This window comes from Podarcis pityusensis (assembly GCF_964106645.2).
Source record: "Podarcis pityusensis genome assembly, chromosome: 3".
Lineage (NCBI taxonomy): Eukaryota > Metazoa > Chordata > Lepidosauria > Squamata > Lacertidae > Podarcis > Podarcis pityusensis.
Genome location: NC_138026.1, coordinates 13,431,232 through 13,449,127, shown reverse-complemented (window position 1 = coordinate 13,449,127; position 17,896 = coordinate 13,431,232). Strand labels below are relative to the sequence as shown.

At 45.9% G+C, this 17,896-nt stretch overlaps 1 protein-coding gene across 2 annotated transcripts in view; it reads right to left on the bottom strand.

Annotated features, from left to right (window-relative positions):
• Positions 1-17,896, bottom strand: part of LOC308473631 (uncharacterized protein) — a 36,601-nt gene that overhangs the window by 16,863 nt on the left and 1,842 nt on the right. The window contains exons 1-3 of one of the 2 annotated variants that reach the window (XR_013984107.1): positions 5,750-6,013; positions 2,491-2,548; positions 1,017-1,541 (exon numbers count right to left, since the gene is read on the bottom strand). Coding sequence is in view for 1 of the 2 variants with exons in the window: in XM_080999429.1 (XP_080855555.1) it covers positions 1,430-1,541; positions 2,491-2,548 (170 nt within the window). In the remaining variant the exon portion in view is untranslated. Of the gene's footprint in view, positions 1-1,016; positions 1,542-2,490; positions 2,549-5,749; positions 6,014-17,896 lie in introns of those variants that run through there. The other variant, XM_080999429.1, reaches the window with a different exon arrangement.

Sequence of the window (17,896 nt, the reverse complement as noted above, 5' to 3'; positions counted from 1 at the left end):
CTTGAAACATCTGGTAGAGGTGCCTCCTCTGATGCCCAAGGTAGGATGGTGGAAGTTTTACCATGTATCATCTAAGTCTCCCTCATATAACCAAGACATTTGCTGGTACGGTATTGTTACATACTGCACCTGGTAACAACCATTGGGGCAGCTCAGTCAGCCACATCCCTTTCCTGTATTCCTCTGCCTGGTTTCCTGTAACCCCCCTTCTCTCAGTGAGGGAACCACCAGAAGGCCCTCAGCGCTGGACCTCAGTGTCCCGGCAGAACGATGGTGATGGAGACGCTCCTTCAGGTATACTGCGCCGAGGCCGTTCAAGGCTTTAAAGGTCAGCACCAACACTTTGAATTGTGCACTGCCGTTGGCAGTGCATGTATATCAAGGGTCTGGGGAGGGGTGACACTGATGTAAAATAGAAACAGGGCATTTTTCCAGCCAGAACTCACAGGAACTCAGTTCCAGCACCTCTCAGTTGTGTGCCGTTGCCATTATAAGAGCACAAGGGAGGCATTCATGGTGAATTTCGGCACCTTTTTTCTAAAAAAATAGCACGGAATAAGATGTCCCTGTTTTCATCTGAGAAATGTTGGAGGGTACGCTATGCATCTTCTAAGCATCCCACTCCTCCGAAGAGAAGGTGGGCTCCAGACTTAGATCCACTGAAGTCAATGGAACTTAAGTCACATGGATTTCAGTGAATCCACTCCAAGCATGGCTTCACCTACATCCAATCCATTGCCAAACCTTCATTACAGTCATACCTTCATCTTGTGATAAGAAGGTTAACAACCCTGGGCAAGCCCCAAATCCTGTCCATGACCACGGATGCTCATCTCTACTCTTAGACTCTCGGCTGTCTTACAGAAGAGTTTGAGCATCCGGCTACGGATTCTTTCCCAACCAAAAGTGAATCAGACAGAATTGGACAGAAGGTGAGTTTGAGCAAGCATCTCCAAAAGCACCTAAGATTGCGCCGCGACATGTTGGTATGTCTGTGCATATTTCCCTATATAAGCAAGGTATTTTCTGCTGAACATCAGCCCCTTGGAGTTCAAAAGAAAGCTGTAATGATAACCAAGGACAAGCTCTAGTCTAGTCCGTGTGGTGTTGTAACCTTTAAAATCTTCAAAATGCCCCACTATGAACGCTACTTCTGGTGGACTGAAAAGATGGATTCCATTCATAAAATTTAATGACTGTCCTGCTTTCTCTTGTTTATGGGGTAGTGGGCGTGAAAAACAGCTCAGTTTAGCTCTGATGACATTTTCATGCAGGTCGAAGGGAAACATGCAAAGAGAGTTGACAACCTGACATAAAAAGGGTGCAGTTGTTATGTTGCAAATGCAGGCACAAGTTTTCGAAGTGAAAACAGTAACATCTGATTCTTGTTCCGCGGGCATACTGTGACTCGCAGGGAAATTGGATCTACCTTTCATCCCAGTTCTTTTGAGCAATAGAGAACAGATGACTCAGTGATTTATTGTTTGTTTGTTTCCTTGTGGTATTCTGTGCTGCCCCATAAGCAAAGTTCTCCAGGTGACCTACATAAAAATCAAGGACTATGAACCATTTTTTAAAAAATTATTTCTAGTATTTCTCACCTTGCCTTCTTCTCCCAGGGTGGGGGTACATAAACTAATATATAATCACAGAGCAGTACATAATGAGCAGCTCATAAAAGCAACCAAAGCGTAACACAGATACAACTGTGACAATTTAAAGCAATTACAATATAAAACACATCAGAACAGAGATTAAGCAGTTAAACTAAACCTCTCAAGATTCATTTTAAAGCCTAATATGTTTCTTTCTGCTCACATTTTTTGGCCAAATTACATTACAGAAATTAAGGTGCACATCGGATTCGGTGGCACATTTACATTCACCAGCAAATACTTTTTTATTATTTCAAGGTTCTGAAAATTGAGGTGCGCATTAGATTTGATGGGGCATTAGACTCAAACCATAGTTAAGAAAGACCATGGGAATTTGAGCAGGCACAAATCCATGCCCCTATTTTGATTACTAATCTATGGTTAAGTGCTTAGCAAGCGTTTCCTCTACATCAGCTTTAAGAAGAAGCATTAGCATTTTGATGGAGTTGGCACTTCATATGTGACGATTCCCAGGTAAGATCCTCCCCCTATTGTGTGGGCAGGTGGTCCCTCCCCCTACCTGGCCTGATCACCTTGGTAATGCCTCCCCAGGCGGGATTGGGCAACTGGCTGAGGTAGGCGGAGACCTCCAGGTATCCCACCTGGGGAAGGCGAAGCCAAGCCTGTTTTAATGGTGCTGCATAGGGTGCAGGGGGCTGCGAGCGACCACGCAAAGGGCGCCCCACCCCACTTAATGTGGGGAGCGGTCATTAGCTACATCTAACTGTTTCCCCTGTTAACTACCCTAGGGAATCCTCACCTTTGTCAACAGAGTTTCAGTTATCTATAGATTCTACCAGGCAGTTTTTCAAATGTTCTGAAAAAGGAAGCTTACCTCTTAAGAGCATTCCATGAGTCAGAATTTCCTGGAGCAACAATACAATGAAATTTGTCTGGAGAGGATTGGGGAGGGGGGAGTAACAAAAAACACCACCATATAATATGAGCATTCCAAGGCCAAATAAAATACTTTTAAAAAAAAAATCACATCAACTAAAGGGAGTCTCCTAAAGATGATTCCAACAAAGCCAGCAAGTGCATGTTAACAAGATGTTGTTGGTTGTTGTTGTTTTTTTTAAAAAAAAAATCTGTTCATATCAGACATTATCTTCCCACATGTTTGGGAGTCATTCCAGATTCCCTGACATGCGGAAAATTCTTTGTGCAGAGCACATGGAAAAGGATACTGTTCTCAGAAGGCTGGGGAGTCTGTGGGCTGATGGGTGGTGAACATAAGTCCTTTTGCTCCACTTGGAACATAGCATCAAGACCTCTCTTCTATTAATTAAAAAAATGCCCTTCCTTTATCTATGCATACTATTCTTTAAGGTTGTTAATCATCTAATAATTGCCACCATGTGCTGCTGCTTCTGTTCCAAAAACATTCCTGAGAAACTCTGCCAGATTTTGCTACATGTTTCTTCAAAGGAGATAACTGTGATTTTTTTGCCATGATGACATATTGAGCGAGAACTAGGGGTGAGTCAAGTATTCTGTAACAAACGTTTAACTTTTTTGTGGGTAGTGCCATTATAGACAAAATAAAAAAAATCCTTCCAGTAGCACCTTTAAGACCAACTAAGTTAGTTCTTGGTATGAGCTTTCGTGTGCAAGCACACTTCTTCAGATACACTGAAACAGAAGTTGCCAGATCCTTCTATATAGTGAGAAGGTGGGGAGGGGTATTACTCAGAAGGGTGGTGGGAATGAGAGATTGGCAGATAGCTGAGATGAGCCTGCTGACGACTCTTAACGACTGTAATAGGTCTTACAGGAAGAGGCAAGGGGTGAGAAGGTGAGAAATGGCTTAGTCATGTATAATGGGATAAGAATCCAATGTCTTTGTTCAAACCAGGTCTCTCCATGGTTTTAAGTTTGGTAATGAGTTGCAATTCAGCAGCTTCTCTTTCCAGTCTATTTCTGAAATTCCTTTGTAGTAAAACAGCTACTTTGAGATCTTGTATAGAATGTCCTGGGAGATTGAAGTGTTCTCCTACTGGTTTCTCTGTTTTGTGATTCTTGATGTCAGATTTATGTCCATTTATTCTTTGGCGTAAGGTTTGGCCTGTTTGTCCAATATAGAGAGCTGAAGGACACTGTTGGCATTTGATGCCATACACAATGTTAGATGATGAGCAATTGAATAGTCCCGAGATGGTATGTGTGATGTTGTTGGGGCCAGTAATGGTGTTGTCCGGGTGTATGTGGCAGCAAAGTTGGCATCTGGGTTTATTGCAGGCTCTGGTGCCAGTGTCCGTGTTAAGTCTGGTTGTAGTATTGCCATTATAGAGTTTAGACACCAGGTGGAACTGGATTTAGCTGTATGTGGATAGAGAAAGGCATGTCCCCTATCTGTTCTGTTCTTGTTTAAGAGAGACAATAAAGTTCTTGTTGCACTTCATGACTTAGGTGTTCTCTCAGTCTTCTGTGGCAACCTTCAAATGAAACCCTATGTTGCTCATCTTATCTCTTCTTCATCACTTATTTGCAGTTCTGGCCAGGGTGACTTGAGTTTCACAATGCTATTTTGCTTCATTTCTCCTTCCTCTGTGCCAGAGAGATGACAGGAAGGAATGTTATCCCTCTGATTTGGCTTTGAGACATCAAATACAATTGATTATTGGGTGTCTTTATGAGCCAAATGCAAGCAGGGTCAGTGCTTCCTGCCCTCACTCTGATTTGGCTTCATGACCATGCCATGTAGCCAATCTGATTTGTCTTCTTTGGTGATATCATAAAGCCAGTTCAGAGTGAGGATTGGTAGCACTGCTCTCATGGGGAGACATTATGTTCCAAATTGACTAAGTTTTGATGTTCTAAAGCTAAACCAGAGGCCTTTATTTCTCAAGGCAGCACTGTGAAGGTGGAAGGAAGAGGTGGATGCTGGAAGTGGTTTCTGAATCGCATCACAATACTTTCAGAAAGGCTGGCCTGGGGTGGGGGGTCAGGCATAAACTGGGCTCAACTTCAGGCTGCAAAATGCCTTGGGTCAGCTTGAGGAGAAAAGAAACAAAGAAAAAAATAGCCATCAGCAGGTAAAGATGGTGGTGTAATATCTGCAAACAGTTGTGGGAAATGATTTGAGGTTTATTTTGTGGCATTCATTCACCCCGATCATTAGGTAAAGGTAAAGGGACCCCTGACCATTAGGTCCAGTCGTGACCGACTCTGGGGTTGCGGCGCTCATCTCGCTTTATTGGCTGAGGGAGCCAGCGTACAGCTTCCGGGTCATGTGGCCAGCATGACTAAGCTGATTCTGGCAAACCAGAGCAACTCACGGAAACACCGTTTACCTTCCCGCCGGAGCGGTACCTGTTTATCTACTTGCACTTTGACGTGCTTTCAAACTGCTAGGTTGGCAGGAGCAGGGACCGAGCAACGGGAGCTCACCCCGTCGCGGGGATTTGAACCGCTGACATTCTGATCAGCAAGTCCTAGGCTCTGTGGTTTTACCCACAGCGCCACCCGCGTCCCTACCCCGATCATTACTTTTAAGTTAAAAGATGATCTGAAGCAACATTTTACTCAGTCATGAATGTCCCACACATTTACAATGTGCACAGTTAATCCTCAAGCTGGGACAACTGACGAAACTACAATTCCCATCACTCATGGTCATTAGCCATGCCAGTTGATAGGAGCTGGAGTCCAGCAACCTCTTGAGGACACTATGTTGGCTGTTCTGTGCCCTTAAGTGCCATGTGGATGTGACATACATATTTTTAAAGTGCTGTATCTATTGAGGACTTTTACATTGAGATTACCAGTTCAAAAATACTCTGTGGGGAAGGCATAATGCCAGGCCCCCTGGGAAACAACCAGCTTGCTTCTCAGCCTTGCTTACTACCACACTCTGAGCTGTTTAGTCCCTTAACGCAACACACGTGTTCTTATTTTCATCTGCCAAATGTTAAGAGGCTATGTGAGCTTTGCTCTGTCTTTGGCTACCACAAGAAGATTCTCGAGGGACACTGGGAAGCTTTCTTGACTTGAATTGTGGCCTGGCATATATTCTTTAATCCTACACAGGGAAAAGAAAAGTAACTCTTGACAAGAAAAGAGTTTTCCCCACCAGCCCATTCGGCTGTAAGTACCTGACACATTATCACTACCTCTGTCAAAGTTCATCCCTGATAGCTGTGTCAAGTGGAGGAGAGAAAGAAAAGAGACACCCCCGTTGAGAAAAAGAAGAAGAAAGAGATTAGAGTTGTCCTAATGGCTCACCTCTTAGATGAAGCCTCACACATCACCTGCCTTCTACCCCTGGAATGTGGAATTGCTTAATCCACATGAGAATAAACTTGACAGCCTCCAACAGCCTCTTGCTCAGCTTCTAGCCTGCCATGAAAGACTTTAGCAAATGCTCATTTATTTGCCCTGGACCAGGAAATAATTCCAATAATTCCAATAATATGAATAATAGTAAATTAGCTAAGAAGGAAGTCGTGAGAGAGTATTCACATAGTGTGTAAGTGGGCAGAGGCCATATGTCTTTCCTGTACTTTGTATATAGTAGGTGGCACTGTGGTCTAACCACTGAGCCTCTTGGACTTGCCAATCAGAAGGTTGGTGGTTCAAATCCCTGGAACAGAGTGAGCTCCTGTTGCTCTGTCCCAGCTCCTGCCAACCTAGCAATTCGAAAGCATGCCAATGCAAGTAGATAAATAGGTACCGCTGTGGTGAGAAGGTAAACAGTGTTTCCATGCACTCTGGTTTCCGTCACGGTGTTTTGCTGCAACAGAAGTGGTTTAGTCATGCTGGCAAACATGACCTGGAAATCTGTCTGCAGACAAACGCTGGTTCCCTTGGCCTGAAAGTGAGATGAGTGCCACAACCCCATAGTCACCTCTGACTGGACATAACTGTCCAGGGGTCCTTTACTTTTACCTATATACCCTGTATACTTTTGAAACAAAACAGGCATCCATAGTAGCAGTAGCGAAGGGATCCAGATGTATACTCAATAGCCCAACCTCATAGGCTGCCTCAAAACTGAAGATGATCAGGTGTGGTCAGCAGCAATGCTGAAAGGACAGGTAAGGGTTGGGGCTTTCTAGCAGCTGTTGCTTGTGGTCCATGTCTGAGCTGGTAACCTTTACAAGTAGTTGGAGGCATCCATCAACATGTCTGCTCATTGATTGCTACAGTCTGAGAAAGAACCACATGATCCACTATTCATAGGTTAGCCAGGAACACACACACACACACACACACACACACACACACACACATATATATATGGAAGAGATGAGGGAACCTGTGACCCTCCAGATGTTGGATTCCCATCAGCCCCAGCCAGCAAGGCCAATGGCCAAGGATGATTAGCATGGTCACCCAATCCATGGGTACAAATAACCCATGCAAATTTGTACTCTTAATATTTTGGCCCTGGGATTTTTTAAAAGTTGCATCTCTGAAATTTGATCTCTACTGACAGACATCATGGTTTCCTGGTTATTTAGGATGGGGCTGGGGAAGATGTTGAACTCCAACTCCCACCATCCCTAGTTAGGACAGCCAAAGGTCAGGGATGATGGGAGTTGAAGTCCAATGATATCTAGAAGACCACATGTTCCCCAGCCCTGGCATAGGAGGATAAAACTTGCAATGAGATCATACATCCAATCTTGCCTGCACACTGAAGCATTAATTTATGCCTTTGCCTCAAAGAATCCCTAAACAGTCATTCTTTCTATAACTATATTTTGGCATGGAGGACCAAATGTTTTCTGTGCATCTTCCTGTTCTTTTCAGGCATCACTCAAGGCTGGAGGCCCTCAATGAGTTTCTGGAAAGGACGGTGACATCTGGAGATGTAAATTATAATGGTTGTGTTAAGTATGATTGCTTGTAAAAGTCAAAATGCTGTATTATTGTTCTGTGGTGCACAGCTAGGCTAGCGTCTCTGCCTCCCCCCCCACAACTTTCTCAAGGATCTCTCAGAGGAAAATAATGTCTGTATGCCATTTTTCTGACATTCTTGCTATAAGATTTAAAATGCCTACTGTTAACTGAAACCAGTGGCATTTTTTGTTGAAGGTGGTGCCAGAAATATTAATAGATTTCAGAGACTTTCCTGGTGGTAAAAAAAAAAAGTCTATTTCATAGCGATCCAGCAACACAGACACAGACTTTATGTAGTGTTTTCTTCTCCTTAAAAAAATAAATAAATTAAAAAACACCACCCAACACTGTTTTCATCTTCACATTTTTGAAACCACAGGTTAACTTGTGAAGTCTGATTTTCAGATGACAATACATATTGGATGAATGAAAGGAAGGTCTGACAAATGGCTCTGTACAGTATGCACATACTTCTCTTTATATTTCAATATGTACAACCATAATAAGCATTGAACCGGGGACTAACTCAGCTAGAGAAAGGATGTTGAATAGGATCATATAGGACTAGCTAAACCCATGCATTTGAATCAGCTGAAGCCTAAGGTCGCCTTCCTATCGTCCACCTGTTCAGTTGACTGTATTTGATGGAGCTGATGTGTGGATAACCCTACCTTGTAGACCATGGGCTGAGCAATCAAAAGAGGAGAAGGGGAGTGTCAGATTCATCACTGCAAACCTGTAACTCCTTTCTTATTTTTCACTATCCTGGCTCCAGGCTAGCAAATCTCAACTCAGGACACCTATGAGACATTTGCACACGTGCCCCTGAAATGCCCCATTTGGGTATTTCTGATTGTTGCTGCCAGCGGTTGTTTTCTCCCTACCTGGTTGCAGCTGGCGCCTCTACTGGTAAAACCAGGCAGAGAGGCACATGTCACCTTATTCCTCCCACCCTCTCCCCAGCGATCACATAGCGGGGTAAACTTGTGCCAAGTTATTTGTACCCAGCCCTTTAAAAAAATATTCCAAGACCACCTTTACAAGACAAATAAAGATGCAACAGTATAACAGTGTTAAAGATCAATACTGCAATACAGTGGTACCTAGGGTTACAGACGCTTCAGGTTACAGACTCCGCTAACCCAGAAATAGTACCTCGGGTTAAGAACTTTGCTTCAGGATGAGAACAGAAATCGTGTGGCGGCGGCGCAGCAGCAGCGGGAGGCTCCATTAGCTAAAGTGGTACCTCAGGTTAAGAACAGTTTCAGGTTAAGAATGGACCTCCAGAACAAATTAAGTTCTTAACCAGAGGTACCACTGTACAATAATACTGCAAGACAATGAAGATTAATACTGCAAGACAACAAAAACTAAAAGAGCAGATAGCAATCCCTGGTACCTCTGGTCCTTGATCTGAAGATAGATTCAGTGCTGAACAGCACCCTATTCATGTAGAACAGGGGTAGTCATAATGGTGCCCTTCAGATGGTCCCAATGCCTGCCCATCGGTCATGTTGGCTGGGGCTGATGAGAGCTGGAACCCAACAACATCTTGAAGTCACTGCACCGACTACCCCTGTTGTTGGGCATATGCCCTGTCACTGAGTTATGGCCCTTTCCTGCTGTTCAGAAACAAGCTGGGGGCAACCACTTGAACCACGTGGAAATTAGTCGGGTGGAGTTGGAAAAGAACTAGTGGAGCAGCTGCCTATGGACTACGAAGCCTTAGCAAACCAAAACTAGCTTTTAAAGGTTTGAGCAGTGAGGAGTGTGATCTACATGCCAAGTGACAAGGCCAAAGTGGGCAGGCATTTCTTGAGCCCGGAAGAGCATTTACTGGTATTTGGGGTCTTCAAAGAATCAGCTGCAGGGTCATCCTTTTTAATGCCTGCCGAAATCCTGTTCTCCTTCAGCTCTTGTCTATCTTCCCATTCCTGGTTCTCGTTAATCAAACCAGGCTTTCTTGCTAATGTTTGTTTATATTCTCGCTGTCACGGCTATGGAAGACCAGAGGCACGGGGCTGGGGGGTGGGGAGGAACCAAGTGTTTTGGCATATTAAACTCTTTCTCCATTTGTTATTAATATAATTTGCAGAACAGTTACTAGAGGTCCAAAGCCATTCATAGGGGGTTGTGCTCTCCCCCCCTTTCCCTCCACCAGAAACCACAAGATAATAAGAGGAGGCTCCAAGAGAGGTGTGGATCGCCCACAAGAGGTCTGAGCGCCATCGTGTATTTTTACTGGAAGTCTCCTAACTAGCCAAAACCTTTGGAAAGTCATGACACTAATTTGGCAAGGCACTATCTCTGTCTGCTTCATTGAAAACATCTTAGACAGCATAATAAATAAAATGCACTTCATTTTCAGGGTTTTAAACTTGTCTTTCTCTTGGCCTGCAGTCTGTCAGCAAGCAGAGATTAGAAAATTGACTGGAGCTTAGCAAATTTGGTTCAAGAGAAATCAGATAGGTAGCAGGGGAGAGGAGACATTTACCAAATGTATCCCCTTCCAGCCCCCCCTGCGCTGAAGCTTTGCCAGCTAATGCATTAAACACAAGCGCGATGAAGCCTCTGAACCCTGCCATCCACCGGCTTGGAGAAGCTTTGCTCTAGGATGCACCGTTAAAAACGTCAAGAGAGACTAAGAAAGAAGAGCATGACATGTGTCTTGTAAACTGCTACCACGCTAAATTCATCTAGCAACTGCACTCCTTCCAGGACAGAACTGAAACAGGCCCCTTTCCCACACTCCCCCTTGCAGTGCCAGGGAGCAATTCTCTGGCACTGCTGAGAGACATGGCCCTTCAGGACCTCATACGTTCTCTGAGTCTCGGGGCCAGCATGAGACAGACTGTGCTGGTCCCGAGGGTTAACAGTGCGGCGAGGTCCGAGTCCAGTCCGAGGTCGAGGGTACAGTATGGAGGCTGTCCGTCAGAGTTGAAGCTGGGTCCAAGGCAGGGAGTTGGGTGAGGTCAGGAACTCTGGCAGAAGAGCAGGACAGGGTCAGGCAGGAACAGGCTACCAACAATGTTGCTCCCGCAACCTGGGACTGGGGCTGGCTGGCTTTTATCTGCCCCGAGGCATTAGGGTGGCCCCGATCCACTGGTGACTCACCTCTCCTGGTGTGCTGGTCCAGGGGGGAGGTTACCGTGGGGCGAGGTCCAGGACCTGAGTTGAGGGTAGGCAGACAGTCCTCCTCGGGCGAAGCGGGGTCCACAGCGAGAAGCCGGGCAAGGACATGAACTCTGGGGGAACAGGACTGGATGCTGGCCGAAACAGCTCTTTAACGACGTTGCTCCTGCAACCTGGGACCGGGCTGACTGGCCTTTATCTTCTCTGAGGCCAGGGGCAGTCCCGGCCCCCAGGAGACCCGCCTCTCCTGGCCTTAAGGCGAGCACTCCTCCTGGGAGAAACCAGTTCCCTTCGCCTCTCTGCCCTGAGCCTCTGCAGTTCAGGAGAGGCTGAAGGGTTACTGGACCCAGGGGGAGACTCACCTGTAGGCACTGAGTCCTCAACCACCTCTGGAGCCAGAGTGGATTCGCTTGGTGCCTGCTCCTGAGGATCCGGCACAGGTGCAGGCGCTTCAGAATCAAGGCCCTGCCCCAGTTCAGCCGGCCCTGGAGGCGGGGACTCCTGTGCAGGCTGGGATTCCTCCGGTTCAGCCTCTGAATCGGATTCCCAGGCCATCACACCTGGCCTGGAGGTGAGCACTCCTCCTGCAGGAACTTAGTTCCCTCCGCCTCTCTGCCCTGAGCCTCTGCAGCTCAGGAGAGGCTGGAGGGTTACCGGACCCAGAGGCAACCTCAGCTTCCCCTGACGGGGCTGAGAGTGGAGCACCTGCAGGCAATGGGTCCTCCATCACCTCAGGAGCCAGAGCAGAATCAGCTGGTGCCTGCACCTGAGGATCCAGCACAGGTGAGGACCCTTCAGGCTCAAGCCCCAGCCCCGGCTCAGCTGGTTCTGGAGGCGGGGACTCCTGTGCAGGCTGGGATTCCTCAGGTTCAGCCTCTGAGTCCGAATCCCAGGCCATTCACTGACACAGTTTTGCCTGATGCCCCCTTCCGTTCCAGATCCTGAATGGATTGGCAGTTGAATTTTACTTCAGCACCGGTGACAAACAGGATGGTATCCACCACCACACTGGAAGGCAGCAGACAACCTTCAGGGATTCAGGACAGGTTACATTTCATGTATGCCTCTGTTCCCCAACACCTCACTGACAATCCATGTTCCCAGAACCCCCTGGACACTCGCCACCTGGGGCAGCTGCCTCAGTCTGTAAAATGTTAGAGCTGGCCCAGTTGTGCCGCAACTTCCTTCTAGCATCAGTCTTGTTGGGGTGGATTGTGCTACTTCGGACAAATGCATAAGCTCGTCTGCTCTGATACAGGGCACCCCCTTGCCGTCTCCTGTCTCACTTGATCTCTGTAGGTTCCATCTCAGGCACTTTGTAGGATCTCTTCTGCTTCCTCTCCCTGATGACCATTAGGCATCTTGTCATGGGGATGCTGGGGATGCTGCTTATAGTGTTTTCTTCCTGGTTTGCTGTGCAGATGGAAAGATCTGTGGGAGAGGACCCTTCAGAATTACTGAATGGTGGCACAACAAATATGGCAGGAATGGAGGACATGTGCTCCTCCAGGTTTTTATGGACTCCCATCATCCCCAGGCATCATGTCCTATGGTGAGGGATGATGGGAGTTGTAGTCTAGTAACATCTGGAGATCTGTGGAGAGCCACCACTACTGATATATAGGAACAAGAAAAAGGAAGTCATGGTAAGATGAACTGGCTACATCATCTTGAAGATGTATTAGGCCAGGAGGCAAAACCCTCATGTCAAAAATGGGGTCTCCAGGGCAAGTGTCTTCACCCTATACAGATGTGGGGTTCACATTAGACCATAAAGCCTGGTTCTCCAGCATGTCAGGGGAATGGAGAAGGATGGAAGGAAGTGTAAAGAAGGCCCTCGCCATGTTGTGGTGTACTGGAAGAAAACATGGGAGACCAGGGTTCATTGAACCATGAACCTAAGTGTGTGACTGTGGGCCAGTTGCAGTCTCTCAGCCTAACCTACCTCACAAGGATGTTGTGAGAATAAAGGGTGGGGGGAAGAACCATGGATAACACCTTGAGCTCATGGGAGAAAAGATGGGCTAGTTAGGTAAAAACTAATAAAATGAAAATGATTTTTTGCCCTACCACCATCACTGTTGATCCAATCACTGTTTGAGAGGTTAGTGAAGGGGTTGGGAGAATGTGTTTTGGAAGTGTGTAGGCTGGTCGGGAGAGTTTTTAGCAATGGACAGTGGGGAAAACCAAGAATTCATCTCCAACTCAGAATTTCATGTCAGCCATATCAGGGCTTTAAAAACTCACCTCTCATTTGAAGCAAGCTTCTACAAGTCCCTTAATTTCATACTCTAGTCTGGGTCAGAAGAACCTTCACCAGCATCTCTTTCTTATCAGTTGGTGGCATTTTCAAAATGAGAGGCTGTGTCCTCTTCAACCAGGAAAACCACACACACATTTACAAGATGTTCCTAAGCATTGACACGCCCCTTCCCCCTTCCACCATTTCAGTCTCTGCCACCCAAAAAGTCAGTAACTTGAAACACTGAGAAAATCTGTTTCTTGCTCACAACAGGTTTGGGATACTACTAAACAGTGCACTGCTATCTGATCGAATCGGGATTGTCAGGCGATGGAGAGCAGCTGGAGACAAGGCTGCGGAATGAAAAAGTAGAAAACTGCCATTTGTATCTGTGTGCTTATTTGGCTTAGTTTTAAGCACATTTATTGGTGCATTAGTTCTGCTCCTAAAGGAAACAAGAGTCCGAATGTAAAATGATACGAAAGACATCGAAAAGGACGTGGGCTGATTATAAACTCGTACAATTGGCATCTTTCCCAATAATACTCTTACACAATCCCCACTTCCAAGCAGGAAGTGGGATGTTTCAGGGGCAACAGCACCAAGTCCAGACATTTCCTTTGGATCAAAAAGCACTGGAGACTGAGGGTGTTCTTAAAATATTTTCTTAATTCACAAATACTATTATTTTATTTTATTTAGATTTCATAGGCTGGCTTTCCCCCCGAAAGGGAGCCTTATTGCAGCATATAACAAACTGATTCTGTGTGTGTGTGTGTGTGTGTGTGTGTGTGTGTGTAATTCAAAAGATAAATAAAACAACAAAACATTTTTTAAAATGGAGGTGCATAGAGAATCAGGATCCAGCAACAGAACCAGACAAGAATATGCAAGCAGGGCATAGTGGAGGCAAACAGGTACTCCTGCAGAGCCACTGAAAATGTTAAGAACACAAGAGCCTATCTTGTGCATTCTCCACCCCTGAGGCTGGACCCAGGTGCATCTTTCTAACTCTAGTTAGAAAGTTTTGCTTCTTTCTCTCTTTATTCAAACGTCAAACTGCTGTTTCTCATGCACAAGTTCTGCAGAGCCTTTGTCTTAAGTCGCAACCCTATTGTCAAATGACCGCTTAGGAGACCATCCACAGTAATTGGTTTGTTTGAGGCGGTGGACATAGCCAGGTAGGGTTCAAGCATTTAAACAATTACAGTAGGTTAAGAGGCAAGAAGGGACACGGGTGGCGCTGTGGGTTAAACCACAGAGCCTAGGACTTGCCGATCAGAAGGTCGCGGTTCGAATCCCCACGACGGGGTGAGCTCCCGTTGCTCGGTCCCTGCTCCTGCCAACCTAGCAGTTCGAAAGGACATCAAAGTGCAAGTAGATAAATAGGTACCGCTCTGGCGGGAAGGTAAACGGCATTTCCGTGTGCTGTTCTGGTTCGCCAGAAGTGGCTTAGTCATGCTGGCCACATGACCCGGAAGCTGTACACTGGCTCCCTCGGCCAATAAAGCAAAATGAGCGCCGCAACCCCAGAGTCGGCCATGACTGGACCTAATGGTCAGGGGTCCCTTTACCTTTAAGAGGCAAGAATGTGCTTCAAGAACCCTAGGTTTCTGAGACTGACAAGAAGGAATTTTAAGAGATGGACCCTTCACTGTGGGATCCTTGCTCATGGAGGTTCATCAAGGTGTCTCGTCTCTCTATAGTATCAGGCTAGTTAAAAAGCATTTAATTTTGATAAAACCTTTTGAGGGGGGTGTTAATTGCCAGTATTGTTAACCTGCATTTTGTGTGCTTTGTCCTGGGTTTCGGTTGGTGCTTTTAATTTGATGTTTTCTACCAGTGGTTTTAAAAGGTCCCCCCCCCCCCGCTTAATTGCATTTTGAAATTTTTATGTAATCCCCCTTGAACTGAAATGTGGAGTAGAAAACAATTGATCGATCAAATGAATAAATAAATGGAAACATTCAGGAGAGGCTATTAAAAGAAAAGAGGCAGAACTCACTGAAAGAATAGATGTATGAAATAAGAATGTGAAAGGTAGAAGAGAATAAGGAAAAAAATCTGTGTTGGATGTGTGTGTAGAAGACAGCAAAATCGAGACACGACATATATTGTCAATCTGCCTTTTTCTGGGTGCTTTCCTAATCCAAACATACAAGGAAACCATGTTTTTCTTTTTAAAAGTGAATCATCTGTGGGTAGGAGAAATTATAGCTTTAAATTATAGGGGTGGTGGGAAAGTCTGTGAATTCAAACTAACTTTACATATTTAATTAGCAGTTTGAGACATGTCGAAAACCTCAAAACCCACCAAGTTCACCCACCTCAACTACTGGTACTGGCACCAGTAAATATATTTAGGGCCAGATGTTGTGTCAGTCAATGGGACATCCAAAGACATAACATTCAAAAAGTCATCATCGCACTTTATTCCCCCTCTCCAAAATCCTTCTTTATTATTTTCATTATTATCAGGAAATAGCAACAGTGAAGTCAAAGGAGGGGATACAGTCGACTAGTATGAGTCATAGTCGCCACTTGCTCTCCCAGCCACACAGAGATGCAAATGGTTGTAGATGAGAGGATTTGGGTCTTGCGAGGGAAGCAGGAGGAATTATACTTTCCTCCAGGCAAAGTCTTTTATATTTCTCGCTACTCCATGATATACTTATTTCTAATCAGCCTTTTTCAGTATAAGTCTCCTCTGAAGATGTATATGGAACGTGTCACTTCTTGTTTTTTTAATTGCGTTCAGGTGGTTTAGCAGATGAATGGGAACCCCCCCCTTTTTTTTTTTTGTTTTCATGGGATCAAGGCTGCAATCCTATAGGATGTATTAGAACTCCCTTTCTGGGATCAGAGAGAGAGAGAGAGAGAGAGAGAGAGAGAGAGAGAGAGAGAGAGATCCAGTGTTGGATCTACATTCTGTCACAGACATTTTCAACATCCTGGCTCAGCCAGCACAGGCCAGACCACAGGTGATTTGGGGGGGCAGGCAGACTAGAAAACACCCAGGATCCAAAGTTCTCTCTGCCAAATGGCACCACTCATCTTCCCAACTGGCGAGATATTTACACCAGCTCAGGAGTTCGCTTTTATGGGAAACAAAATGCCACTCAACAGGGCAGGATTGCAAAAAAGCAACCCACAAAATAGAAGGAGGAGTCCTCTGGTCTTATGTCTGAGAGCCATCTAGATCTTAATATATGGAAGTTAAGCCACTTTTGGTACCCAAAGCCAGTGGAGTTGCAATGGGGGGCAGGGGACGGTGTGCCCCAGGTGTCATGTCTGGGGAGTGACAAGAAGGCACCCCGCGGGGGCCCGCGAGGGAGTGAGCAGCCATCACGCCGCTGCAGCCGCATGTGGAGGATCCTGACACCAGCGGCAAACTGCTATGTACAGCGCATGTGCGGCGTCGCATGCATGCGCTGTACGTAACAACGCCACACATGTGCTGTACATAGCAGTTTGCTGCCGGTGCCGCTCAATCGCCGTACAGATGGCGGTGGATCCCTCTGTCACCGCTACAGCCACATGTAGAGGATCCTCCGTTCACGGCTGCAGTCACGAGCAGAGGATCCCAGCACCGTCCATATGGCGCTGAAGCAGTGGCGCCAGCAAACCGCTATGTACAGTGCATGTGCGGCATCGGGTGCATGCGTCGTACATAGCGATGCCGCACATGCGCCCTACGTAGCGACACCCCATTCCGGGTGTCACGATGCCTTCGTTCGCCCCTGCCCAGAGCTACCTCAGGACTTCAACCCACCTCTGTGTTTTGCAAAAGTGATTGTGAGAACAGAATACTGATTTTAGCTGCAGTGGGATAATATGAATGTCTGCAGCATGTCAAGGATATTGGAACATCAGAAATGGATGAAAAAGAACGAGGAGATTAAAATGATATTAAAGTGCATTGCTCAGTATAATTTGCTCATATTTTCAAGTCTCACAGCTTTCTCCGGGATTCTCCCCTCCTCTCCATTCCTTCCTCTCATTAGCAGGGGTCACAGCTCATGCTTGGCATGTGCTTTCCATAATACATCTCTTGTACACTTTTCAGGAATATTGATTTGCTATTAATTCCCCCTCTCCTCCCACAGAATGCTATTCCAGAGGTTCTCCCAATGCCCCCCCTGCTCATTTCAGCAGCTGCAGGGGGAAAAGTGAGGGGGAAAGACCCATTGCACAATCAGAAGTCCTTATGCAGGGCTCTTGCTGAAGGGATTCATGAATTAAATGCCAGCAACGGTTTTCCTTTACATCTGAAGCTAGCCTATGAATGATGGCTGCATCGCAAGAGAATGTCACATTGTTATTTGACTATTTCTTAAAGCTGAATGCCTAAGGAACCTTTCCAGAGTTTATGCCAAACTTCACAAGCGTCACAAAGCATGGCTTTGGTGTGAAATTTGGACTGAAGTCCGTTATCTTGACATGCCCATCTCCTTGATCCTAATGTAGTCCCCCTTTGACTAACGAGCTGGAAAGTAAACATCTTCCTGTTACTTGTCTTTCTCCTCAGCAGGTGTCACCATTAATTTCCAACCAATATCCTCTTCTCACTGAACAATCTCACCCCCCGCCCTAGCGGAGCTGCATCCGTAGTGCCTCCTTCCTGGAAAGGAAAGGAATATACACAAAGGCATCACCGTAAATAGAGGGCTCTTAAAGCGAGGCCAGCAGCTTGGGAAAATCCATAAATGACCCAAGGAAAGCTTGAGATAAAATTCCAAACATCTCGTAGAGAAGAGAACCACCCCAAGCAAGGTGTATGAGCCGTTATGTACAATCAATCAAATCTTTATTACGGTCAGAGACCAGCATAAGTAGGGGAGGGATACAATCATTTAAACACTGTAAAACATTTTGGAAAGCTAAAAATTATTAAAACAGAATAAAGTAAAGGGACCCCTGACCATTAGGTCCACTCGTGGCCGACTCTGGGGTTGCAGCGCTCATTTCACTTTATTGGCCGAGGGAGCTGGCGTACAGCTTCCGGGTCATGTGGCCAGCATGA